Here is a 25,439-nt window from a genome sequence, read left to right on the forward strand (position 1 = left end):
GCTTCCAAATCTGGTGCTGGGCAATGGTAAGTGCGACAACAAGAAAACCAAAGGCTTTGATCTCTTCGGCGGAATAAATACTGAAGGGTCCTAGTAACCGTATTGTGAGATATGCGTTGCTGTCAAGAGGGTTCCCAGAGATTGTGCCTTTCACCAAGTATTCGATGTACTCTTCATGTAGCTCAGCGACAGTAAAATATATGTTTGGCGTTTTGCGCTAACATGACCCATCTATAGACAACTGATTAATGATATTTCTTAAACATTGGTATAATGATCATGGTCAAACCTACCTTCTGATTGGTGAATTGAGAACTTGAATTCTTGGCCCCCTGACCTGTGAATCCCAAGCGTTGTTGTGATCCATGCCAGCATTTCAAGTCCCTGCTGCATCAGAACTTCCTTGACCGAACTCGATGACAGATGCATAGCCTTCACTTGAAGTAAGACCTGCAGTTTCCCATTGTGAGGCAGTATCGAAACTGAGGATATAGTGGTTCACTCATGACGTCTGTCGAGTGATATGTCAAAGGAAAGGGGAAAGAGATAATCTGGTGGACAGGATAAAAAGACCAAAAAACATCAAGTATCTTTAGATATGGTAGTGCTAAAAAGCCACCCACCATAGTAATAACTAGCCGCATTGTAGCGCTTTTTGGGTATTGGAATTTACATCAAACTTTACCACAAATTTTACCTCAAATTTTACCTCAATCTTTACCTCAAATTTTCCCCAAAATATGGCATCAAATTTTTGGCATTTTAATGAGTCGGACTGACATCACTGAGTGAATTGACTACCGGTGCCGTTCAGTTCATTCTTCCTCCCCCCAGTGACCTGGAGACAAGGCTTTATTCAGGTAGCGCGAGCCGACGGGGCCTCTAACAAGTTTCCTTCCCTTCTTTTCCCCCATGGCCTTCTGCTACACTCCCGGTACCCAAATCAAGGACCCTCCCTATACGGCATATACCAAAGATGGCGCAAACATTAAGGCAATAGCCAGCGTTTCTCATAACATATCGAACGTTCTTCAGTCGGCTCTCAACAGCCAACAGTCAACTTGATTTACAGGCGGCGCTCCTCTGTTGTTTTATCCTTTTTTTCTCTCCGAGAACCTCAGCGAAGCGAGTATAACGAAAACGGACAAACGAATCGAATATTGGTTAATGCGACTTTATTATGTTATCCTTTTATTCTGTCTAATAACCTCGGCGAGCTGATTGAAGCGAAGATGGAGCTGAGGTTTTCTTGTATCTTATGTTTTTGTTTTGCCGCTGCTTTGGTGCTTAGTTATGTTTTATATTCTATGCTGTGTGATGAAAAAAGCATCGGAAGTATCTAGTGCATTATACTTTTTACCTCCCCTTGAAGTTGCAAGTAATTTATACTGTTTCCTTCATTCAATTAAACAACTTTTCACCATTTCTAGAAAGCGGCTTGATTTAAAGTATGTTGTTAATGACGGACTTGGAGCTGAATGATCTTGAACTTTATTTTTTCGGGAACATTTTAATTAACGGAACGGAAAGCCACTCGATATCGTATGCGGAGACAACATTCAATTGTCAGTAGCCCCTTGATGGTATTGGGATTCTTTGTCAAAAATTGTATTGTGATCTGCCACTTACCACCTACCCGATGATGAAATTTTGGATCAGGCCCTTCTATGTACGATCACACGGAGACAACACAATGAACTTACTAAGATTAAATATCTAACCAATATCACTTCCCAGGTTCACATAAAAAATACGGTTGGTTATCCATCCCCCCTTTCTCCAAAATTAGGACAGTTGGATCTCCAACAATTGTGCACCAACCGCAGTCTCGGTGCCATTCACATCAACGTTAACGGCACTGGCACCCCCTGTGGTAACATAGATTTTGTTCAATTCACCATGGCCCCGACCAAAGAAAACGCCAGTAGGCTCAGCAACCTCAGTAGAATCCTCAGATCCGACAATGATTTCACCCCCGACAGCAGTTCCGTCACTAGTAAAGATGACCTGCTCAATTGTATTCTCAGCAGCAGTAGCAAGGTAGGCAAATTTGTAACTGGACCCGTAAGTCTCGTTGAGCGCGAATCCGTTGGGAGAAATTGCAAAATCGTCAAACGCGCTGCCCTGGTATATCAGCTGCCCTGTACCAGCAGTGACATTTGAGTATAGCTCCGCGCGGTACAAAGCTCCGTTGGCAGTCCAATAGACAAAGCCGTCCGAGACTTTGATGCCGTTGATTGAAGACATTAGATTTGTCTGCTTGATTGCCTCCCAGGTGCGTCCGGTTTTGACGTCAATGGCAAAGATGGAGTTTTGGTAAGAGGCGCTGGCGAGGAGGATCGTCTCGTTGAAGGTCGCCATCCCATTGAAGCCGGTAGGTGCCGTGGGACGGCATAGAAGCTTGATTTTGGGATTCTTGCTACCTGTGTTGAAATCGACTTCCCAGACGTGCGTTGCGTTTTTCGGTGGATCGCTGATATTGTCGGATGTAGTATTGGCGCCAGTCACGTAAAAGACATCGTGCGCACCTTCCGTGATTCCAGTGATACCTAGGACGGAGGAAAATTCTTTGATCACCCTCTTCTGAGCTGGGGTTTCCCGCGGATCAAAAGCCAGGAGGTTGGCGGGAGGGCCAATCTCGGTGGCTAGGATGACACCGTTGGATCGTGTGGCGAGATTCTCTAACCAGGTGTCATTGGAGCTAAACTGATAGACGGTGGAGGTTTTGAATTTTGAAGCAGTTACAGCCCCTAGACACAGAGCTAATGTGATGAGTGAACGCATGGTGCAACGAGTAGAGAGAGCGCAAGCAGTCCCGAGGGAAGTAAGTCGCCGGGAAATTGGGCAAGGCAATGAAGACAAAACTAGTCACTTGGATCGGAACATGCTCTCGGGATTACCGGATGCCTACTTATACAATTTGAATGTCCAGCTATGCGAAAATATGTCCAAACGGAACTCAAACTCTCAATTATACGAGTATACGCGCCCTGGTTTAAAAAGACGGACTAGCCAACGGGATAACGGACAAAATACTGAATAGAGTTAATCATATATGGAGGTGGAAAGTAGAGCATACGTGTTCATTCAATTAATTGGTGACATGATAGCACGTACCTGCATCTGCCACGCGCCATGGAACGAGTCTAAATCCTCAAGGTTCGAAATATGAATAGCCCTACCCGGAAACTTACCCCACAATGTGGTATTTGTCTGGTAGTGAACGTTTTTATCCATAACAATGCGTCAGCTGTGCCTTACGCTGATTCTTCAGAAACAAGAGTAACCAGCAGATGTGAAGACAAAAGATTCAATCCGAGCATATCGGTCAAAAATACCTGATCGGGAAGTTAAGGGCGATTAACCCGAGAGCGATCGTCGGAAGATCTGCCATCGATTGCCCAAGACAGTAATCCTTTCCGGAGTAAACCCATCTTCCGGAGCTCCTGATTCCAACCAAAGTCCAAACTGTTTGGCTTTTGTCTGGAACGATGATCAAGACGATGCTTTTTTGAGTATGGATGGCCTCTAGGTCTGCTATGATCGGAGAGCCTCTGGCACTTTTTATCATCTGGACTCAGAACGTAGGTTATCTCGATACCATCTAACATCAAGTGGTAGTCAATGAAAACGAGAATGACATGGATTGTTCGGAATAGACCACAGTGGATCCACTTGCAACACGTACGCTCAAACAAGAAAAGAGTACTAACTACGGAATGATCATCAATGAAATCAGCTGTCTACTTGGAACAGCGTTCCCTTAACTGGGACCCGGAGATGCTTGAAAAGAGTATAAGATCAACGGGCACACTTGCCTGAAAAAAAATTGAGATCACCTCTTCCACTTTATCTTCTATTCTTGATTGTCGAGCGCGTGTTCGAATCAATACTGATGTCGTATAAAACTATTGCTGCGGCCATCTGCGGCCTGGCGCCCATCGTCTCAGGCGCACTCCACAACACTGTCATCGAAACTAAAAATGGAGGCGTCCAGGGCTACCCTGCCTTCAACAGCTCTAACACCGGCAACCTGACTCACTGGAAAGATATCACCGTCTGGAAAGGTATTCCATTCGCGGCAACAACTGGAGGCCAGAATCGCTGGAAGGCCCCCCAGCCTGTGAGCGCATGGAATGGAACTTTGGATGCCAAGAGCTTCGGAAGCGTCTGCCCTTCAGCAACAGATGGTAACAATGACTACACCATCGATGAGGATTGTTTGAATCTCAATGTTTGGAGTCCTGCGAATTCCACCGATGCTAAGCTTCCGGTCGTGATGTGGAGTTACCCGGCTCTCTCGACAGCGGCGGACGCTCTGTTTGATGGTGGTGGTATGGCGGACCAGGGTATTGTCTTTGTCAACTACAACTACCGAACTGGATCCTTTGGATGGCTCGCGACCCCAGAGTTGACAGAGGAATTCGACAATGGACATAACAGCTCTGGAAACTGGGGCATGCTTGACCAATTTGCTGCTGTCAAGTGGATCAAGGCCAACATTGCCCAGTTCGGTGGTGACCCTGACCACATCACTGTGATGGGTCAATCTGCTGGGTCTGCTGCAACTCAGCACATCTTGAACAGCCCTCTGACCAAGGGTTTGATTGTTGGTGCCATCGTCGAGAGTGGTGTGAGGGATCCCCAAGATCCTTTGTGTACTAGCCTTGCGGAGGCCTACACAACTCTTGATTCTTCCTACTCTACAGGAACCTCCTATTTGAAGAGTCTCAATGTTTCCACCATTGCCGAAGCCCGGGAACTGCCCATGGAAAGCCTGGTTACCAACTTCATGTCTTCGAACTTCAACTTCCAGGCTACGCTTGATTACTACGCTATCCCCGACACCTACTATAATACTTTGGTCAAGAAGTTGGCCCACGATGTCCCCGTGATCACCGGAAACACTAAGGACGAAAGCGGTGCCACGTATGGCTTGGATATCAGCGTGTCGGAGTATCTCACCGACCTGAACGAAACATACAGTGGTGTCTGGCCTCAGCGCTTCCTCGATCAATACCCGGCACACGATAACACCACCGCTTCAGGCGCATACAACTCTCAGTTCACCGACCGCTCCAAGGTTGGAACATGGTTCTGGTCTCAGCTGTGGAACAAGGCTTACAGCAGCCCGATCTACAACTACATTTGGGACCACGCCCCTCCTGGTCAGGATCAGGGTGCTTATCACGAATCTGAGATCAACTATGTTCTGAACAATCTTTACGGCACTGACAAGCCTTGGACTGCGGAGGACTACATCATTGCTAAGAAGATGAACGGCTATTGGGCCAACTTTATCAAGACCGGAAATCCTAACGGTCGCGGTTTGACTGCTTGGCCGGCCGCAAACTCGTCCGCGCTCGTTCAACGTCTTGGAGATGGATGGGGTCAGATCCCGGCTGCATCGAGCAAGAAGGTTGCTCTGTTTAAGTCGTGGTTCAGTACTTTACACAAGTACTAGATTGCTTTTGGCACTGACAGAGAGATATGCGGGCGCCAAGCTCATTGAGGGTTGTGAAAATCTCAGCAAGGGTTGACTTTCCCAAAACATTAGTTAGCAATAACAAGAAGAAGCGAGTTTTGAACACATTCCAATCCAAGCACTTTGGTGGCATTAGAGCCTCAAACTAAGCACAATTGTTTGCGCAATTATCAATGATCTGTATACAACTTGACTTCGTCTTAGGACAACAATCGGCTGTTGCGCGGTTTTTGAAACCCCCAAAAGTGTCTCCTATTAGTCCTGAAATCGATTTCAAACAGCCCATTGCTATAAACACGTAGTCGAAATCTTACATGAGACCTCCATATGTTTCTCCTTCCGCTTCCTCTTCCTCTTCCTCGTGATACCAATCCATATACTTATCCTTTTCACTTTTCTTTGGCGGAGCTTTGGGTTGTGAATCAGCCTGAGTCCCCTCCGCTTTGTCGTCCTTGTGGTGATGTCCGTGATGCTCAAATAGTCTCTCCACGATATTTTCGTGGTGTGGCACTTCGGGCTGGGACTCTATAATCAATCAATTATGGAACTTGTGCAGCCTGGGATGAACAAACGTTGTGGCTGAGACATTTTGCACTGTTGAGAAACTAGGTCTTTGTGTTATTGTAGTTTTTTGAATGAGATTGGAATTAATGCTATCGAAATATATTGAATAAGAGTTTATATAAGTTGACTTATTTTGCTAGGGTTGTCCAAACCGAAGATCGAGCGCAATGGGTATGATGTCAACACTTTGAGTAAACATTTTGCGCCCTTTACTGTAAGGCCGTTTATCCACGCTATTTCGCTGTTTTCAATACTAATTGTGGGCCGCAGACGTATTCATTCGCGAATACATATGTCATTCATTTCTTGACAATATTAGGGCACGTTGGTCACCTGCATTGAGTGCTCAACCTTTTTAAAGATCCAGTAGTGATCACAAAAAATGGAACTATCCGCCTGAAATTATGACTATCCCTATAATATTCCAGTCATCTGATAGCAAGACTAACCACGGAAGATATAGTCTTGTAGCCCCTGCAAGTTTGATGCACGGATGACTCGTATCAAGAATACTGAGCTCTTGTCCAGGCTCTGCATAATTTCGAAAGAGCCACGAAGAAAGTCATTTGCAATGGAAAGCCTCAAGACTTTTCCTTGCATTGGAGTCATTTCTCAGAGGCCTATCGGCTAGGGATTCCAGACAAAATTCATCGCAATTCTTATATTATGACACTGATTTAGTATCCGGAGGCTGTGATACGCTTAGTTTGATTCGTTAACCTGGATTAAAATATTATTAATAGCAAAAAATGCAACTTATATTGGTATCTTTCTGACAGAGCGGGCAGGGGTTCAATCAAGTTGGCTTTCTTTTCTCACCACCACCTAGCCCTTCCCTCATCTTGAACCAGAACTAGGAATCCACAAAAAAGACAAAAACAAAAAAAAACATACAACAGTAAGGATTCGCTAGTGGTCACCCACCTAACTACTAACTTACCGGCGTGTGGCTTAAGTACGGCTGAGCGGACGGGAAGCCCTGTTCTCCACACCCTGTGGTCGTATGTGCTAATCATTATAGTGAAGGGTAATATTATGACTATACATAGTTTACGTCATGGTGGCTAATAAGGCCGAGTGCGCTATAAACAAGGTGAGATGAGGGCGAGAACCACCCTGTTGAGAATCATGGCTTCAGGTAGGAGTTGTCCTCATGATTATTGCCTGGGCCTTAAGGGATATATTTTCCGGGGTTCATAGATTGATGAATAGATACTTATTCTCCCTCTCTTCTTGCAGCCATAAATATTACATCTAGAACATGAGGATCTGACGAATTGGTGCTTCAAATGACTCTTTCCAACGATAGCTCTTAGCCTCTGGGCCTGCTCAGAAACACATATTCGGCAAGCTATTGATATCTTAGCTAAGATTCACCAGTTCATGCTCAATCTCTGGTGAAGAGTAGGAGTTTTCAAGTAGGGCTATCGATAATAGAAACATTTTGCAGCCTGCCATCTTGCATGGTGGCAATTACATCAAACCCAGGTCTCATAGCACGCATGATACCAGCAACGCGATGTGCAATAATCACAACAGTGTAGTCTCGGAGATCATTTTGAAGAATATCAACCAGAATAGACTCAGTGTCTGAGTCCAACGAAGAGCTGACTTCATCCAAGATAACAACCGGCTTGTGTGGTGCGGACGACCACACTCGTAGCAGTGTTCGACTCAAGGCAAATAATTGAAGTTGTCCAGCCGAAAATGACAGAAATGATGACATAGGAAGATCAAGCAGGCTTCGGATTTGGAGACTCCTGCCTGTCTCCTCGGTTGAACCTGCTATTGAATGGATCTTATCCCAAAGTCCTGTTCTTTGGAGACTCAGAGATATTTCTTGTTCTGAGCTCGTATGGTAAGGATCTAAATTAAAGCGTAGACTGGCCGTTGAAATTGTCAACCCATCTTGTGGCAATGCAATAAACGCGCGTTTTCGTACCGTTTTCGGGGATACATGCGTGACTTCGATGCCGTCAATTAATACAAGACCCTGACTGGGCCTGAGTAGTTGTAGCAACGAAAGCATCAATGTACTCTTACCACTGTCAATAGAATAAAATTAGTCAAAGCTTCACACAATCAAATTCATCAGCCTGGAGACCTGCATACCTCCCTGTTCGACCCACAACAACCATCTTTTGTCCAGGCTTTACTGTGAGAGACACATTGTGCAGGGCAAGTGGCGAGGACTTGGAATAACCGACCGCAATATTGTTGACCTGCAGATTTCCCAAAGAGGGCCATCGCAAGCCAGGATCCAGTGTATGCTCAGCGCTGGCTTCAGTTGGCAGACAGACTTGTATGTTTTTCAACCGAGCAATCGCCCCCAAAGAAGTCTCAAGGGACGTCCAGGACTGTACAAGCCTTAGTAGCGTGGTGTTTGCGACAATTATCAAGTTCAGAGCCAAACCAATATCGGCACCGGCTGTCTTGTTTCGATAAAATATGGTGAACGCAATTAGGACAACTGCAAACCCCGTGATAATACAATCCAAAATCATCTTCAGCCAACACTGTAGGCAAAGAAGCAGGTAGAAAGGCTTTTGAGACAGATCCAAGGCTATTGAATTCTGGTTCTCATATTTCTCTTTCCATCCAAACGCTCGAATTGTAACAATTCCATTTGCCTAATTTGAAGATCAGAAATGTAAAGTATCCGATATTGTGATAGCAGTATATACCGTGTCCAGGAAGTTTGTGAATAATGATGATTTCGACTCAAGTTCAAGGAAGCGTAGCTGTCGAGAAGTCCGAAGATAAATCCGTTGGATGAAATAAACGCATATGGCGCAGACAGGCACGGTGAGGGTCATCATTGGTCGGACCTTCAATAGTAGCACTAACTGCATAGAAAGCTTGAAGATTTTTGGAAATAATTGTCAGTAGAAATATCAAAAGGTGCAATTGTGAAATGCAGACGGGTATTTAGATTTGCCAACGTTGGAGGAAGCTGCTTATCCACGAGATTGATGTCCTGCCCAAACCTGAATTTCAAACATTAGCATAATAATTGATGCATATTTTCGACCTTGAAAGGTCCTGCATACCTGTTTACAATGCTACCGATATCAGTTTTACTGAAGTATGACAGAGGCGCCCTGATTCAGCGCGATCAGTACTCTGAAATAATTGAACCTCCGCGGGAAACAAACCTAAGCATTCGATCAAGCAGTTGTGCGTGCAAAAAGGTTCCTGACCTGACAGCAACTTTCATCTGAGTGGCCCTGGAAGATGATTAGCAATATTGATCTTGTTCAATAACGGGAAATTCGTCGTACCACACAGTCCCACTAGTTGCCGCCCATCCGATGAACGATATTGCGGCATAGAGAGACATATAAAATTTCAATCTTTCCGAGGGTGATTCTATCGCCCATTTCAGAATATACTGAGAAAATGTGGAACAAAATGAGAAACCAGCTGTACAGCTAATCAAAAGAAGAGTGTTTGACCACCCGACTGCTCTAATGTAATACCCTTTTCAAGGTTAGTAAGCTATGGCAGGAAAGCTTTGGACATATTCCATACCATATATTGCAACATCGCCAGTCCTCCGGGATGTATCCTCTTCAGCATCGCTTAAATGCAGTTTGCGACTCTTTCCAAGACTTCCAGACTTCTTTGATGCATTGAGGTCATGGGAAATGTTTGAAGGCAAAGAAGGAACTCCTACAGCAGCGTTCCGATCATCAAGGTTCATTTTGTGATCGAGCCTTGACCCATGAAGGAGAAACACTCGATCTGAGATTGAAAATATTTCTCCTACTCAACCCTCAATGTTAGAAAAAGAATTGACCCTTTCAGTTAGAGTTGTGAGCTCACTAGAGTTGCTGATCAAAAGCACTGTACTCCCCATTTTCCGAAACAGACCTCGTGGGCCTAATAGTCTTTGCACGATGTGGCCTGTGACAGCTTCATCAAGAGCACTAAACGGATCATCTAGGACAATCATTCTAAACTTCGAGTACACTGCTCGTGCCAAAGCCTTTGATGTGATGAGTTTGTCAACAAAACAGTGCTAAGCAGACATTAAAGGCAATTCAACAAGTTTCTTACTATACGATGTTTTTGTCCCCCAGAGAGATTGATTCCATTGTTCTCTATCAGTGTCATGTCACCAGCGACAAAAGAATCGAAGTCTGGGACCAAGCCGCAGGCTTCGATAACAGTGCCATACCACTCCATATCTAGGGCAATGATATTTTCTGATATAGCTTCCCGGATAGTGACGCTAGGCAGCCACGGCTCTTGAGCGCAATATGCAATTTCCTTAGAGTATAACGAGATCGAGCCTGTGGTAGCGGTAACTTCTCCGAGAATAGCCATTGCCAACGTTGTCTTACCACTTCCAACGGCACCAGTGCAAGCGACAATTTCCCCTCTAGTGATTGCCAAATCAACTTCACGGAGTATTGGATAGTATATTGGAGGATGTGCTACCGTTAGCGCTTGCATTGAAACAAATTGTTGATGACTGGCTTCCTGGGAGACATTTCGCTTGTCCTGAATGGAAGCTTGGCTAATAAAAGCCTGGATACGATCAAAGTTCGCCATAACAGAAATTGCCTGCGGAATCAGAGTCATGACCATATTGGCTGGGTGTGTCACCATGGCTAGCAGAGCTAGAGCCGTAAATGTTTGATCGGCATGCATTTTATTGCTTTGAGAGAACAAGAGGAAAAGGATGAGAGTCAAGACTGGGGCGAGGATCCCAAGTGCATTTGCTTGAATACAAAATCAGAACGAAGAGAGGAATGTTGACAATCTGACCCGATACATACCACTTGCGTTATAGGCGACCAGAATCCATCGTAGGCGCTTTGACATTTGTACCTCATTGTTTCGCAGATGCAAAACCTGAGACTGAATGGCGTCTTCCATCCCCATCATCTTCAAGCTCTTGATTCCTTTCAAAGCTGCTGTTGTCGCGGCAAGACGGCTCTGTGTTGCCGCATTCCAGCCTTTTTGCCGATCCTCCAAGTGCTTTGCCACATACGCACTCATCCGCGAACAACCTAAGGAGCAAAAGTCAATATTCTCCAGAAGTGGAAGCATTGATCCAAGATATATAGTTACCGAAGATTATTACGAAGGGTAGAAATGCAAACCATTGGATTTGAGCAGCTAGAAGCACTGTTCCTATAGCTACCTCGACGAGGCGGGCCCAAGTCTCGTGAAAAGTCTCTCCCACAGATTCGATGCTATCAATATCCGAGGTAATCAGTGCCAATGCGGGTGAGTCTCGAGATTTCTCATTGGGCAAATGAAGATACTGGTGGTGGATGAGACCAATCAATGCTCCCCGAACCATAACGCGCAGCCTATTGATTTGATGTCGGTAGACTGCCGCTGAAACCTAGATGTTATATAGTCAGATGGATAGAAAAAGGACATGACCCTTAAGTGTCGTACCGCTAGTCCCAGATACACCGTTATAGCAAAAAGCATCAATTCAAGGCCATTATCTCCGCCAAGAATGGACTTAGTTTCGCCACTAACAAACCTTATCGCTGTTCCGATGAAAAGAGGCTGCAGGTATGTGAATATGATGAGAAACACGCGGGGAGGCAATGGTGACAAAAATGGGCCCTTAAGGCACCGCGTTAATGAATATAGAAGCGTCCATTTTGTCTGATAATTGGCTAAACATGGATTGATTAGCGTCGCACAGCGTGTGTTGTGATCGCACTTAACTCACATTCTCTGTCCCAGTAAGTCACAATTTTCCTACGTAACCCTTTTGATAAGAGCCGTTGGTCGATATCCGGCAAACTCGCAAGATTCAACCTAGAGCTATATCCTTCCCTTAGGACTGGATTCATCCACTGAAAAAACACTCGGCCGAGAATACCCGCTGCTTCTTTTGAGGAGATGGATTGTTGGGAATGATGTGAGGGGAAACCTTTGACCCATAGGTGCGAGGTCAACCAGATTCCCTGTAGAACAATCCTTAATCTGAGGAAATGGCAGATTCCAATACTTGAGCAGCCTCCAAGTCCGAACTCTAAAATGTCTCTTGTCAATGAGCATGTGAGATACGCCAGAATAACACCTGATGAATTGATGCCCCGTCTCTGTTCGAGGATGCGGAGCGAGAGGACTGCGGCTGAGGTCATGAATAATAAAGTAGAGTCAACCAGAAGTGCAGCAGTTGGAACATAATGGCTATTCACTATAAGGCACCAACTAAATGTCACCTGAGTTGCACAAAGAGCCACCGGCAATGCCTATTAACATTGTGCGTCAGCGAGGAGCAATAAATGTGAATTTCCTTCAGTAACAACCAACCAATTGCTTCTTGTGCTGTGAGGTGACCAGTTTTCTTGCTGACTTCAAATGATAACGAACGCGTCGCAGTAAAATTAGGAGCAAGGAAAATGACAGGATAATTGACCCCGGCGAATTATTCAACGGCCATGGGAAAGCCATCTTCGGAGATTTAAAGCTTAGCAATGTGATTTGGAGTTCTTTCTTTTGCCTTGTCGAATGTAAGCTTCCAGGAATTTTGAAAAGCGCCGACGAGTATTTTGCGCTAATTAGATTCCAGGGGGAAAATGTACACATATATGAAATTTCTTAGAAACACTAGTAACGCCAATAGAACTCCGATCCACTATAGTATTCTCGACTTGTTATCGACAAAGAAGACCCCTGGAGATAAGCCTTCACTTGAAGCCCGCTTGCGAGAAACCGTGGCGGGGCTTTGCTGCATGGTCAGCAAACCTGGTCACCGTGCTAGTAACTTATAACCAGGTCTTACTCTCTTCTTGATACGCTAATTCATCCTGAATTCGGAGAGAAAAACCAGGGTTTGCAGACTTTCAGCCCGGGTCAGATGAGGCCATACTTTCTGATTCAGTCGTCATATTGTACGCTATTGACCGCCACACGCTTAGTTGGTTGTTCGCGTCTCCTTCCTCTCTGAAGTTCAAGTGTGATTGCCAACTTATGTGGTTATCTCCGTTGTGTATCTTACTGATTGCGCTCCATGGCCAATTAATTACATAAAAGTACGGATATAGCCACCAGGGTTCTGCGGGTGATGCATGCACACGTGAAGAAGGCATGGTAGGGGAACGCAATGTTGAATTAAAGAGGGCACAGGAGGAGGGAAGACGAGTAGTAGCACGAGGGGATGGTTGAGACTGATATTACTTCAAGTTGAATAAGTCACCCATTAGAAAGCCAGACCCAGGGCCGGAGGATTTGCTGGAGAGTCGATATTTAGGCAACCTCCGAATAGGCAGAGGGCTTGGGCGCACGTGACGCCAAGACCAACCACGGTGGGCGTCAAACGGCGTCAAAGGCCGTTGATCAGTATTTGCACTATTATTTGATGGAACTAGAATAAGGTAAAGTTATTTAAAAGAACCTATAAGCATTCTTTAAGCTTAAATCAATTAAATCATACATATTGGGTCAAGTAATAATAAGACACTGTCGATATGCTCAAATAGAATGTAGCCAGGAGAAGAGCTCACAGAATTATAACAAAAAGGTCATTCAATATCAATTGCTGCCCACACGGCAATTGTGGCGCGGCAAGTGGACGATTTTCCGGGGGCGCCCACCTCTCCGAAGAAGATTATAAAGTGCTGAAACATATTGCGTATATTGTTATGTTTGTTGGTAATTTCACCATAATTATGTCGGGCTCTTGGTCGATTGTCCTGACTCTCCCTCTCGCGGCTCTGCTTTGGGGTAATCCGTTGTCTCCGTCTAATTCGAAGTCGATTGACCTTCCCTGGCCCCCTGTTACTTCTTCAACATTGAGAGAAGCCCTACCAGAATCGGTTCATGTATCTCCAGAATTCATTTCTAAAGGCTTGACAGAGACCCGTGTCAATGGCAGCGGAGAATCAGTATTAAACTTCACTAAAACCGGAGACATCTACACCTGTAAGGCTACAGAGGATTCGGGGATATCTACATTATATTAATCATTTTGCAGTGGATTATGGAGTTGACGTGGCTGGAAAGGCTACATTTGAGGTATCAGAAATAAAGGGAAACCCTCAAATTGAGGTCAAATACAGCGAAGCTTTCAAGTATGAATTGAGACTGGGTTGGATATTTGGATAAAGCTGACGAAAACACAGCGGTCTGTTGGTTCCTCAAAGTGATGGCCCCTTCGCATTTTCAAATGCTTTGGCTGGTACGTTTCGTATTGAGACGTTTAATATTACGAAGATCGGGCCTTTAGACGGCTTTTTCATCCAAGGATCACAGAGATGGCAGTCTATCAAACTTGTCAAAGGTGAAAAATTGGTGATAAAGAAAATCGGAATCACCCCCACCGTAGATCAGACTCCGGTTCGTCACTCATCGACAAATATTCGCCTGATGTATCGATCTTACTGATTCGCATACCAGATTTCATCGATCAAAGGATACTTTGCATCCAGCAATGCATCGTACACCGATATTTGGGCTCTTGGGCCGCGAACGCAACAGTTGGCTTGCTATGGTCCGGGCTCTCAAACATCGAGTTGGGAAATAACACCAAATGGTGCCTACATTCGAGGACAAAAGCCCGCCTCAACTGCACGTGTTCCTAATATTTCCAACTATACCCTGACGTTTGAGACTATGATCGATTTCGGTGGTACCGGATGGAGAGTTGACACGGAGATAGATGCTATTCAGGCTACCGGTCCTATTTGTTAGTTTCTTTGCTCTCACATGTTCTTTTTGTCTTGCTAAAAGTGTGCATGATGTCTAGTCATTCTGACTAGCAACTATCCGGAAGGATCGTTTGCAAACATCGATCGATCTTTAGTGCCCCCAAACACGCTTGTTCTTGGTCGAGGTTGGTCGCTGCAAAATCAGACAAGCCTACCTGGATATGTGCTTGACAAGTTTTCAATCGGATTTGTAAGTTAGCCAAAGAAACTCACGATCGTGTTTCGCCGGGGTCATTGCAATGACTGACCCTTTGAAAGAATGTCACCGAGAAAACCTGGCACACCATCAAGACTGAATCGCCAGGTGACGATACATACAGTGTGTACTTGGACAGCCACAGAATCGCCCATTTCAACATCAGCTCTTACGGCCTAGGCGATCCCAACCCTTACATTCAGGGCGGTGCGACCAAGAGCTTCGCGTTCGGGCCATGGCAAGATCAGGCTGCCTACGTAAGAAACGTGAATGTGACTCTCAGCACAGGAGAGAACGTCTACAGTAACCCAATGACAGACTCGGATGTGCTCATCGAATATGGCGTTCACTCAAATGACAAATATGCCTGCTCCGATTCTGGCAAGCGAGATCGGTACGACTGGCTAGGCGATCGATTCGTTTCTTCGCGTGTCATAATGGCTAGCACTCATCAGAGCGAGTATGTCTGGGGTCCAGCAGAGCAAATGTTCTCAAGACAGACCTCTTCTGGTCAGATTCCCATCAACACACTGTTCAGCCCCCTGAACATGGAAAGCGCATTGATCCGCGCAGCCAATGTTGATCCTTTGCTTGTGGACTATAACTTCGATTTCATGCAAACGATATATAACTACTGGTACAGCTCTGGCAATGATACATTTATCAAAGCTCACTGGCCTCAGATGGTAGCAAGTACAAGTTACGCTATGTCACGTTCTCTTGATCCCGCGACAAAGCTGTTCGGGGCTCCAAGTGGAGCCCTGGGATTGCCTCTCTCTGGGCAAAAAGGGCAAGCTCTCGGACCCGCTGTTACAGTCTCCATGATACTGGGGTTAGAGAGATTAGCTGATATGGCCGACTACCTTGGTTATTATGATTCCGCTAACAGATACAAAGAACAAGCTCGTCTGTCTAGGAATGCGATAGAAACTCTTCTCTGGAATGAGACAGGAGGATATTTCACATCCACACTCGGTGGAACTGACTTTGATGTCTTAGATATTGCGCAGGTTCTTCTGGCAAAGATTGGAACGACCGAGCAGCGGACAAGAACCATCGAGAGGCTTGTAGACCTTCAATTTCCTGCTGGATATTCGAATGGGACTCGTTATGTCAACACTCCAGGCATTGTGAACCCTTATTCCATGAGTTTCCTACTAGAGGGTCTTGCAATGTCCAATGAGACCGAAATGGCGCAAAACCTGCTCGACGCGACATGGGGTCCAATGGTACGCAGGGATAGCAATTATACGGGCGGATATTGGGAATACGTTGTGAGTTCAATCAGTCATGGAATTAATTCCGTTCACCCGTTACAATCCTCACTAACTTCATCCAAACAGAGTCCTGATGGGGCATACCCAGGCATTGATCTATTTACAGGACTGAGCCATTTCTGGGGTAGCTATCCAACTGTCTTTCTTACTGAGCATGTACTTGGAATTCGTGCCGCATCCGTTGGGTATAAAGAGTTCGTGTTTGCTCCCCTGACTGGATTCAAGACAAACTGGGTTCAAGGGCGAGTACCAACTCCTCATGGTATCATCTATGCTGCATGGGGCTATGGTTCCAATGGAAAAATTATAATGGAAATTGAAGCTCCCAAAGGCGTGAAAGGGAAGTTGGTTCCTCCGTTCGATGGAAGTTATTCGATCGCCGACAGGACTGGCCTTATTGGAAATGCTACTGTTTCTGGTGGAGTGAAGGTAACAATCATGCAGATTTAATATGAGATACAATATAATCCCGGTAGTATGGGCATCAGACAAGACTGTGAAGGTTCGCTGAATTAGAGTATTTACCTCGCGTCCCTAGGAACGGGGTCATCCATTGCGATATCAAACCACGGAATATCCTGCTGGATACATCTTTCGACATCAATATTAGTGACTTTTCTAGCTATTTGGTATATGGTTGAATGCCAGCCTCTGATGAAGGAACCCGATTTACCTTCCACGGCATTGGAGAGAGAAACTGAAAGTTATCACAGATCGTTTCGCATTAAGTTCAACTCTTTACGAAATTTCTGAAGACACAAGCCCATATGACGAGATTTCTTCGTTCTTGCCTAGCCATTTACCCTCGTTTCGAAAGACTATACCTATTCAGTATATTGTTCCCCGATTTCCGTAACTTGTCCTATAACTTTGTTTCCGCCATAGGGGGGCATTGAGTGGCGTGACGTGAATTTATTGCGACATATTACAGCCTTAAACAAGAGTGACAACTGTGCGCTCCTTTCCGTCAATCACAGAGTGTGCTCCTTGTTCCCCTACTTCATATACTCCTACCCTTCGATAATTCCTTCCCGACGCGTTCTCAACAACCAGAAATTTACACGTTGAAGAACCATAGGCCTCCCTTCCAACAGTGATCGGAATACATTCTCCCTCAATAAAAAGTTGATGTTTGAACTTTTGAACCAACTCATATGTGTCCAATCTCAAATGCCTGCCCCATATGCGACCCCCATGAAATGCGGGTTGGGTTCTTGATTCATTAGCGAAGAGATCCAAGCTTTGCGAATTCCCATTCCACCGGTAATAGAGAAGAACACATTTGATCTCGAGCTCTGCCCGTCTGAGTAAACCCATAAGGTCACCGCCGGGTCTCAGCGACTCCAATCTCGAGGCGATCAATTCAATCTTAGGCTCGGCATCGCCGCCAAAGCGGGTGTACGCATATATAGAGACACTCCCTCCAAACACCGATGCCCAACTCCAGGAGGGAACATAGAGGTTTTGACGTTGCACCATGCTGCCATCGGAGGCATTGGATTGCCAGAGAAGGTCTGCTGGTAGAGTATGCTGCCACAGTCCAGCCAGGTATGTCGAAAGGGTAACATTATGAAAGGCTTTTGCAATGCCAGCCATAGCGATGAGTCGGTCGGACTGCTCGGTGAGGTTGCAGTCGGTGTAGATATTGATCATCTTTCTCCAGAGAAGTCGCTCTGTGTAAAGCGCAAGTTGGCCGACGTAGCCGCGTTCCCAGTTGATGTTGTTACGATCCAATTTCGAGGCACGAAATGTTGAAGATAATAATGTGAGCTCTTTAAGGGACTCTTTGTATGCAGTCATTCCGGATCTTAGACGGTTGGTGCCCATATCATCAATGGTCCCAATTCGACCATCCGGGTCGGCCTCGCAATTTGTATTCTCCAGGCATTCCCAGAAAATTTGGCTTGTGCCGAAGTGGATTATTCTGGGAGCTAGAAACCTCTCCTGTACAACCCATCCACGAGTACTGAGAGGTGAATTCTCGATTTCATCCTTCCACAGACTCTTTCTGTTGATAATGTATGTTGCTTGGCCATTTTCGGCGACAAGTTCCAATGAGAAAGGAAACAAGAGTCTAGGGTTTCGTCCGTCGTTGAAAAGCGTACTTATTGGCTCGTATGACGATGAAATTGCTGAGATGTTACAGAACGAGTTTCTGTAAATGCGAGGTACTTCTGCTGCTTCTTTTTGCCAGTCTTCAATCGAGTCTTGAAAAATGCAAAAACAATCAATCCAGATATATCTGTAATTCAGACGGTGGACTATCCACATTGCATCTTGAAAAGTCTTCGATATAGCAGTCAAAGACAGCCCATTTTTGAATTGATATTCGTTTTCATGCATGAGTTTCAGAATCTTCTTCGGGTCACCCCATCGATGAGATAGAGTCCAGTAAGCGTAACACTGATCTTTCAGCTTCTTTGAGGTCTCTGTTCCAGCAAAGTTTTGGAGACCTTCTTGTGTTATAATTTCCGCATGGTTTCTGAGATGCACCTTACCTTGTTCGATTTCGTTGACGTCGATCAGGCGGGTTGGAAAAAACGATGTTGAGTCATCATTGCGACAAAATTTATGAGTCCCATCGCAAAGAGATAGCCAAGATTCTATCTGACCTATAGAAACCGAGGAGTCCGTAGATATTTCTAACTTCTCCCAGGGCCGGGAGTCTAAGGCTCGTGAGACCTCAGGCTTAGATTTCACCGATACTAGCTCCCATGTTAATGTAATCGATTCAGCAAACTCTAATTTGACCCACTAACCCTCCACTGTAAAGTTAACAGCCCACGAGACGACTGTATGAAACGAGATAGAATCTGAGTGCGTATTCTTTGTAGCTGTGGTGTGGAAACCCTCCATATCTTTTTGCTGGATACCTTCGTTCCGCAGAGTATATTCGTCAAACAACCAGTTGCACGAAATACAACCTTTTTCTTTACTTGCTACCAAGTCATCGAACCGCTCGTGATGTAATTGAGTCATTGAGTCTACCTGTAGAGCGGCTTGAAAGACCCTCCTGCAAGTGTTGCATGCATCGCAGCTCATGTTGCTTTCAGAACAAATCAGCGTAGCAGATCAATTTTCGTTGGACAGATGCTTTAACAGAAGTGAAAGAAGAAACGAGATATGCTCCGTAGTGACTGGCTGGGCATCAATACATTCTATTATAGAGAGTACTAACGCACTCAGTAAGCTGAAATCCAGCCACGTCAGTCAGTCAGCCAGCCACCTATCGCGAAAGGCGCTAAATTCAGGATACACGTTTCTTTACAGTAGCATATTGTCGAGTCAAACCCTCCGTTTCTAGATTTCCTTTCCGTTGAAGAAGGGTGTAAAGCAACGTGTTGATATTCTAAACCCCATAATTAAAGTGAAGTGCTAAAAAGCCACCCCCCCCCCCCCCCCCAAACATGTTATCAGCGCTACTAAGTTAGTCGATTTGTAGCGCATTTTAATGAACTTGTCAATTTACAATTTTTGGGCTTGGTGGGTAAGCAGGACGTAATTTTACTATGTGGCAGCATAGTAAATCATGGTATTTCAGGCCCTAGGCTCTGATAGTTAGAGTCAATCAAATCATTCCATTTTTTCGTAGTTTTATCACTTTCATCTGATGGAGCAAGGGAGTTAGGGGACTCAAACACTTAAGTAACATGATTTACGTAGCAGATTGCTAGCAGACTCAGGTACTCTGAGAGCATAAAGCCTACACCCTTAGCAAAAACTGGGTTTTTGGTGGGTTACTAAGCGAGAACTAATGATTCATCTGATTCATTAAAGTACCAAGACTTTGATGCCACATTAGAGGTAAAGTTTGATGTAAATTTCAATACCCAAAAAGCGCTAAGTTAAAATGTCGCTAGTGTATTAGTCAGATTTAATTATTGGGTGGGGGGGGGGGGGGGTGGCTTTTTAGCACTTCACTTAAATAAAGAAAATAAGAATATAAACAATGAAACAAAGTTTAATCTCGGACCAGACCAGTCCTCTTTCCCCCTAGATAAATAGATTCATCTCTCTCTCTTCAACCGTTGCGGATCTTCTATTATCTCCGGTAGGCATCTTGCAGTGTTTCTATGCCTCTTGGACTGCATTCTCAAACTGACCCATATGATCATCCTTGAGTCCCCCTAGTTCCTCGATGTGAGAGCTTCCACTGCTAAAATTCAAAAGTCCAGGTTCCTTCCTTGTGCTCATTGGTGGCATGGGTATGGTGCAGAGCATCTATGCCAGTGCCGCCCGAAGATCCGCTGCGGCCCTCGACCTGCATATTAAGCCTTATCCCACGAGGCCTACCATGATTGGACATGGTTTCGGCTTGCTGAATGACGAAAATAATTCAGATAAAAGTGAAGACATAGATGATGAGACGGGAGAGCGGCGTCAGGCATTGGATTATCAGATGATGCCCGGAGTGCGGGAGCTGTCCGAGAGCTAGAAAGGGCCTTTCCGGAGGCTGGGTTCGCCTTGCTGCAGGAATTCTTTGCTGCCCTTGTCAAGTACAAACCAGAGAATTATTGGATTAACACTTCCAAGAGCCGCGCTAGTGTGCTCCGTGTCGCTCCTATTTCCCAATCTTTAAATAATTTGACCTTTTTCATCACTACTTCCTTTCAACCCAGGCGAATTTACGGGATGCTATACAGTCATTTTTGACACACAAGTTTCTCCTTACTCGAATTTCCCATGGTATTTTGACTGCGCTCGGCCGAACGAGGCGCCTCTGATTTGTGTTCGGGGCTGAGTGGGGGCCGACGCGGGGTCTCACTTGTCTCCTTTTCGATCCCAGACTTTGCATCGCACTCTTGGCTCTTGGTATCACTTGCTTGGCGATAGATTCCAACATTTAAAATGCTTCCGATTACCCCGTACCCTATAAATGAGATGAGGGGATCTCAAGAGCCAAAGCGAAGACTGTTGCTGATTTACATCCATGGCTTCAATGGGACGGAAACAACATTCCAAGACCTTCCCGTGCATGTCCATGGTGCTTTGGCAGGGTTGCTAGGTGAGTCGCATGTGGTGTACACTCGAATTTATCCTGGTTACAAGTCCCATGGGGAGTTCCAAGTGGCAGTGACCCAATTCAGCAAGTGGTATGCGATGCGATACGGTTATTTGGTCAAACATACCAAACTAATGTATATCTCAGGCTTTCACCGTATGAATCAGATGAGCAGGATATTATTCTGCTGGGGCATAGTATGGGTGGAATCATCGCTGCCGATGTCGCCCTGTTACAGGAAGGCGTCAATTCAAAACATCGGATTTTAGGTCTGGTCAACTTCGATAGTCCGTTCTTAGGGATACACCCCCATGCGATTTCTACTGGATTTGGATCTTTATTCCAAAAGGGTGGAACGTCGGAGATCAACTTAGCAGATCAGGAAAAAGCCATTGGATTTGAAACGGTCTACAATGATCCTAACTTCAATCCCACCGATTTTCCAGAGCCTACACTCAATCCTCGACAAATTGAGAGCGTGCCTTTGTCCGAAAGTGGCTTGGTCAAAGGTATGAGACGGTTCATGCAGGAAAGAGCCGACGAAAAGAGAAAAGAACAGGCTTGTCAGGGAAAATCGGCGCTTGGAAGTCTTCTGGGACCCTTCAAGTTTGCAAGTAGTGTGAACAACTACGCCATGCTACGTCGACGATATCTACGCCTGCAAGAGCTAGAAAATGCAGAAGACAGTCCCGAGAGAATCCGGTTTGTCAATTACTACACCTACAGCACGGGCCGTCCAAAACTCAAAGGTATAATTAATATCGAACAAAACCGTTTTCCCTGTTTCTAACGAGATGTGGATAGAAGAAAACGCAAAAAAGAACCTAGAGTCACATAGTACTGCAAACAAGTTTTGCACTCCAAACAGCCGAGGGGCTCTTCCAACAAGCGATTCTGCGATATCCTTGGATTCGAGTCAAAGCTCTGAGTCTCAGGCCATTAAGATGCGCAAATTTGTTCTTCTGCCCTCGGCCCATTGGAAAGAAGACAGCAATTCTAATTGGCTACCGGTGACTGTGGAGGGTATGGATGAAGCTGAAGCGCACACGTCAATGTTTATCCCAGGAGCAAGTTATGATTATCTTGTGGGTGATACAGTGGCCTTGGTAGAACAATGGGTCCAAACTGACCTCACTCGACGGTTACTGCAAGAAATTAGTTGACATTACTGAAGCTATTTCTTAATTCAAAGCAAATTATGTTTCTATTGCAGAATTTTAGTATGTTGTACGTGTCGCACCATAGCCGCCTGCTGTTGCTCTGAAAATTAGCCCGAGTCCAAAACCATTGCCTGACAGATTCCAAACAAGGTTTCATCGGCAATATTATCCCCTAAAGGAGCGTTTCTATGCAAAAGCTGACTTTGATTTCCCTGATCAAAACGCTGAATTAGGTTTACTTTGCTTTGATGTACTTTCTTAGTTAAGCAAGTGAATATACGTATAGTTAAGTCAATGACATCCTTCGAAAGCTTGCTGTATCATACTATGAACAGCTTTTGAAGCTAAATCGCCGCTCTCATTGCATTTTTATGAGATCGTTAAGTGCCAGATATCCAGGGTTGGTGCTTGATATATCTATCTCCTCTCCTATGTACAAATTGAACAACCAAAATATATTGTAGTCGCCAGATCTACGTTGAAGATAAAGTTCCCTGTCTAGATCTCCTATTTTTGCAGGTCGTTTCGAAGAAAAACATTTCTTGTATTATACGAAGAGGGCTTTGAGAAATCCGAAGTAAGTGCACTCAAATTTCGGTTACCAGTTTCAGCCCCCATGGCCCAGCCGCTGGATTAGGACCCCTGTTTGTTAGTCCAATCACATATTTTCTGTATGCGCCCTGGTCAAATTGTAGCCTAGTTCAAAATAAGTTGACAAGTCACGTCGCGCTCTTCACGTTGCTTCGTTCACGTTCTCCTGAAAAAAAGAATGCAAAGCTCCCACTCAACCTCCAGTCAAACGATGAACTCAATGACAATAACCCCTCAAATAATGGACATTTACGAGGCCGCGAGACAAGGTAGTGTCGATGACATAGAATTTGCGATCGAGACAGGATGCGAGGTCAATGTACCGGACCAAAATTTCAGAACGCCTCTTTTCTTCGCTGTTCATAACGGTCATATCGATGCATGCAGAACTCTGATCGCCAGAGGAGCTATCATGGACGATGATTCACAAATCATACTCGATCTCGCGATTAGGGGAGGACATGCCGAAATACTCGAACTGCTCTGGCCGTACTGCAAAGTTGAAACAGAATATCGCTGTTTGGAGAGGGCTGTCTCGCTAGGCTTTCATGACATCGCGGATTTTTTGGTTGGAACTGGACAATTCAAATACCAGCTTTCCGATGCCAGTGAAATTGAAATGATCAAGAAGAATGGATTTCAACAACAAGAGATGGCAGCCTTCCAGCAATGGGAGAGATATATCTTTGCTAGAGGTTCGGAGAAGATCGATTTGCACCGGGTTTTCTTTGACTACGCTCTCCTTCTTGCAGCGAAGGCCGATCGGAACGCGGGACTGCGACTAGTGAACTTCTTGCTCGAGGGAGAAAACCCTTTAGCCGACGTGAACTGCATGATCAATGTCGCCGGTGAAATCGAGACACCCTTGACGAATGCGGCCGAGAAAGGCAATCTGAAAATACTCGAAAATTTGATTGGACGCCAGGATATAATGCTGGCGATTTGTGGCAAGTACAACTGGCCTGCGTTTCTTCATCTACTGGCGAACTCTCAGTCAATCGCCTCTGAAAAAGGCCAAGCCATAGCACAAACGCTCTCCACAGACACTATTTGCGATTCGTTCCTCATTGATAATAAAGGAACTCGCTTAGAAGCTATATTTGAAAACGTTCTTCGGCATGGGAACGATGCTCTTGTGATGCAAGTGATCGAGCTTGTTCACGGCACGGCAGGAATGTCCATTCTGCCGCTATTGATCAGAGCGAATGAAGCCAAAGGGTTGAGATGGGTTTTAAACGATCGCACGGCGGGCACGTTGAAGCCTCCACCAATCCTTTGGGTATTGCTTTGCAACTTTTTCGAGGAAAATGCAAACACAGAGGCTTGGAAACTTTTCATTCAAGTGGCAGAATTCTTTGTTAAAAACGCGATCTGGGACCGGATGATACTAGTGTGTCTCAGTTCACGCAACCTTCGTTTTGTCAAGCAATTTTTCTACCCTCTTAGGGAGATTCAACCGAGAGAGGTGACGGAGGAAACAACTCGGGGACTTTCTCAGGCGTCTACCAATCAATCCCTTTTACAGGAGTGGGTAGACAGAGGCTTTGCTAGCACAACACTTTGGAGCGCCATTGTATCTGGATTGTGGAAGAGTCCAGCATTTGAACTCCTCATTTCACATGCCAATATTGACCCAAACGAACCATTCCAGGGCAAAGTCAGCTTGAAGAAAGAAGCAGATAACCTCCCACCCTCTTTCTCTTGGAACTCAATTGGCGAAAAACGCAAATTGTCGACCGGATCACCTGCGGGAAATCCCTTGAGATTTCCTGGTGATCCCAATATGATGAACTCTGTTCAGCAAGACTATCAAAATCAGCTGATACTCTTGGAGCAACAGAACAAAAGGCGACTGATGATGGCCAGGGGAGAACAAGAACGTATAAAGACGGGAGGATCCCTGCAGGAGACCATGTGGAATAGCCCTCTGGCTTTCGCAGCAGCATGTCGTAACATTCAACTTGTTGAGGTTCTTCTGCGCATCTCACGCGTCAATGTCAATTCACAGGACGTCAATAACCAGACTCCTCTCATTCTCGCCATCACCTTGAAAGATTCGCAAGTTGTGTCGAGACTATTGGAAATTGGAGGTACTGATCTTAACTTGAGAGACAACAAAGGCAGAACTGCTATATTTCATGCTGCACAAGTGGAAGACTTGCATCTTGTACAATTGCTCAAGGGAAGCCACAGGGTGGACCTTTCCATTCGGGATTGTGACGGCAGAAGTGTCTATGATTTTGCAAAGCTGATTGGGAACCAGGATGTTATAGCTGCTCTTGCGTCCTGAGGATAGTTAAGTTGAATTGCAGCAGTTCTGTCGATTATAACTTTACCTCAATTTGTGAGAGTACCAAATATATCTAAGAGTACATCGAGGGATTTATTTTCCATCCCTTTCCAGATATTGATGGCCCGAGATATCAAAGTTATTATCTTGAAATAGGCTGATAATTGATACCGCTTTCTTTATATAT

At 45.2% G+C, this 25,439-nt stretch overlaps 9 protein-coding genes across 9 annotated transcripts; 5 read left to right on the forward strand and 4 right to left on the reverse strand.

Annotated features, from left to right (window-relative positions):
* Nucleotides 1-1,785: 1,785 nt before the first annotated feature.
* N7511_007929 (uncharacterized protein) lies at nucleotides 1,786-2,784 on the reverse strand (the record flags this gene model as incomplete). The annotated part of the gene is made up of 1 exon (XM_057130306.1): nucleotides 1,786-2,784. The coding sequence occupies one exon, from the start codon at nucleotides 2,782-2,784 to the stop codon at nucleotides 1,786-1,788; it is 999 nt and encodes a 332-aa protein (XP_056982089.1).
* A 1,111-nt stretch (nucleotides 2,785-3,895) lies between these two features.
* N7511_007930 (carboxylesterase/lipase family protein) lies at nucleotides 3,896-5,464 on the forward strand (the record flags this gene model as incomplete). The annotated part of the gene is made up of 1 exon (XM_057130307.1): nucleotides 3,896-5,464. The coding sequence occupies one exon, from the start codon at nucleotides 3,896-3,898 to the stop codon at nucleotides 5,462-5,464; it is 1,569 nt and encodes a 522-aa protein (XP_056982090.1).
* Nucleotides 5,465-5,795: 331 nt separating this feature from the next.
* Nucleotides 5,796-6,073, reverse strand: N7511_007931 (uncharacterized protein; the record flags this gene model as incomplete). Its single annotated transcript, XM_057130308.1, has 2 exons — nucleotides 5,796-6,010; nucleotides 6,058-6,073. The coding sequence occupies 2 exons, from the start codon at nucleotides 6,071-6,073 to the stop codon at nucleotides 5,796-5,798; spliced, it is 231 nt and encodes a 76-aa protein (XP_056982091.1).
* A 1,390-nt stretch (nucleotides 6,074-7,463) lies between these two features.
* On the reverse strand, nucleotides 7,464-11,363 carry N7511_007932 (uncharacterized protein; the record flags this gene model as incomplete). The annotated part of the gene is made up of 12 exons (XM_057130309.1): nucleotides 7,464-8,094; nucleotides 8,162-8,679; nucleotides 8,734-8,891; nucleotides 8,972-9,036; nucleotides 9,100-9,150; nucleotides 9,205-9,276; nucleotides 9,331-9,529; nucleotides 9,581-9,814; nucleotides 9,875-10,037; nucleotides 10,109-10,776; nucleotides 10,834-11,067; nucleotides 11,129-11,363. 12 exons carry the CDS (start codon nucleotides 11,361-11,363, stop codon nucleotides 7,464-7,466), a joined length of 3,228 nt encoding a protein of 1,075 aa, XP_056982092.1.
* A 2,335-nt stretch (nucleotides 11,364-13,698) lies between these two features.
* On the forward strand, nucleotides 13,699-16,659 carry N7511_007933 (uncharacterized protein; the record flags this gene model as incomplete). The annotated part of the gene is made up of 7 exons (XM_057130310.1): nucleotides 13,699-13,951; nucleotides 14,004-14,100; nucleotides 14,152-14,365; nucleotides 14,426-14,714; nucleotides 14,775-14,926; nucleotides 14,995-16,206; nucleotides 16,276-16,659. 7 exons carry the CDS (start codon nucleotides 13,699-13,701, stop codon nucleotides 16,657-16,659), a joined length of 2,601 nt encoding a protein of 866 aa, XP_056982093.1.
* A 483-nt stretch (nucleotides 16,660-17,142) lies between these two features.
* Nucleotides 17,143-19,188, reverse strand: N7511_007934 (HET domain-containing protein; the record flags this gene model as incomplete). Its single annotated transcript, XM_057130311.1, has 2 exons — nucleotides 17,143-18,914; nucleotides 18,969-19,188. The coding sequence occupies 2 exons, from the start codon at nucleotides 19,186-19,188 to the stop codon at nucleotides 17,143-17,145; spliced, it is 1,992 nt and encodes a 663-aa protein (XP_056982094.1).
* A 1,222-nt stretch (nucleotides 19,189-20,410) lies between these two features.
* On the forward strand, nucleotides 20,411-20,644 carry N7511_007935 (uncharacterized protein; the record flags this gene model as incomplete). The annotated part of the gene is made up of 1 exon (XM_057130312.1): nucleotides 20,411-20,644. The coding sequence occupies one exon, from the start codon at nucleotides 20,411-20,413 to the stop codon at nucleotides 20,642-20,644; it is 234 nt and encodes a 77-aa protein (XP_056982095.1).
* A 413-nt stretch (nucleotides 20,645-21,057) lies between these two features.
* N7511_007936 (uncharacterized protein) lies at nucleotides 21,058-22,001 on the forward strand (the record flags this gene model as incomplete). Its single annotated transcript, XM_057130313.1, has 2 exons — nucleotides 21,058-21,302; nucleotides 21,359-22,001. The coding sequence occupies 2 exons, from the start codon at nucleotides 21,058-21,060 to the stop codon at nucleotides 21,999-22,001; spliced, it is 888 nt and encodes a 295-aa protein (XP_056982096.1).
* Nucleotides 22,002-23,203: 1,202 nt separating this feature from the next.
* On the forward strand, nucleotides 23,204-25,252 carry N7511_007937 (ankyrin repeat domain-containing protein; the record flags this gene model as incomplete). Its single annotated transcript, XM_057130314.1, has 1 exon — nucleotides 23,204-25,252. The coding sequence occupies one exon, from the start codon at nucleotides 23,204-23,206 to the stop codon at nucleotides 25,250-25,252; it is 2,049 nt and encodes a 682-aa protein (XP_056982097.1).
* Nucleotides 25,253-25,439: the final 187 nt, after the last annotated feature.

The sequence above is a fragment of the Penicillium nucicola genome, assembly GCF_028828085.1.
Source record: "Penicillium nucicola strain IBT 29836 chromosome Unknown utg000008l, whole genome shotgun sequence".
NCBI classification, from domain to species: domain Eukaryota; kingdom Fungi; phylum Ascomycota; class Eurotiomycetes; order Eurotiales; family Aspergillaceae; genus Penicillium; species Penicillium nucicola.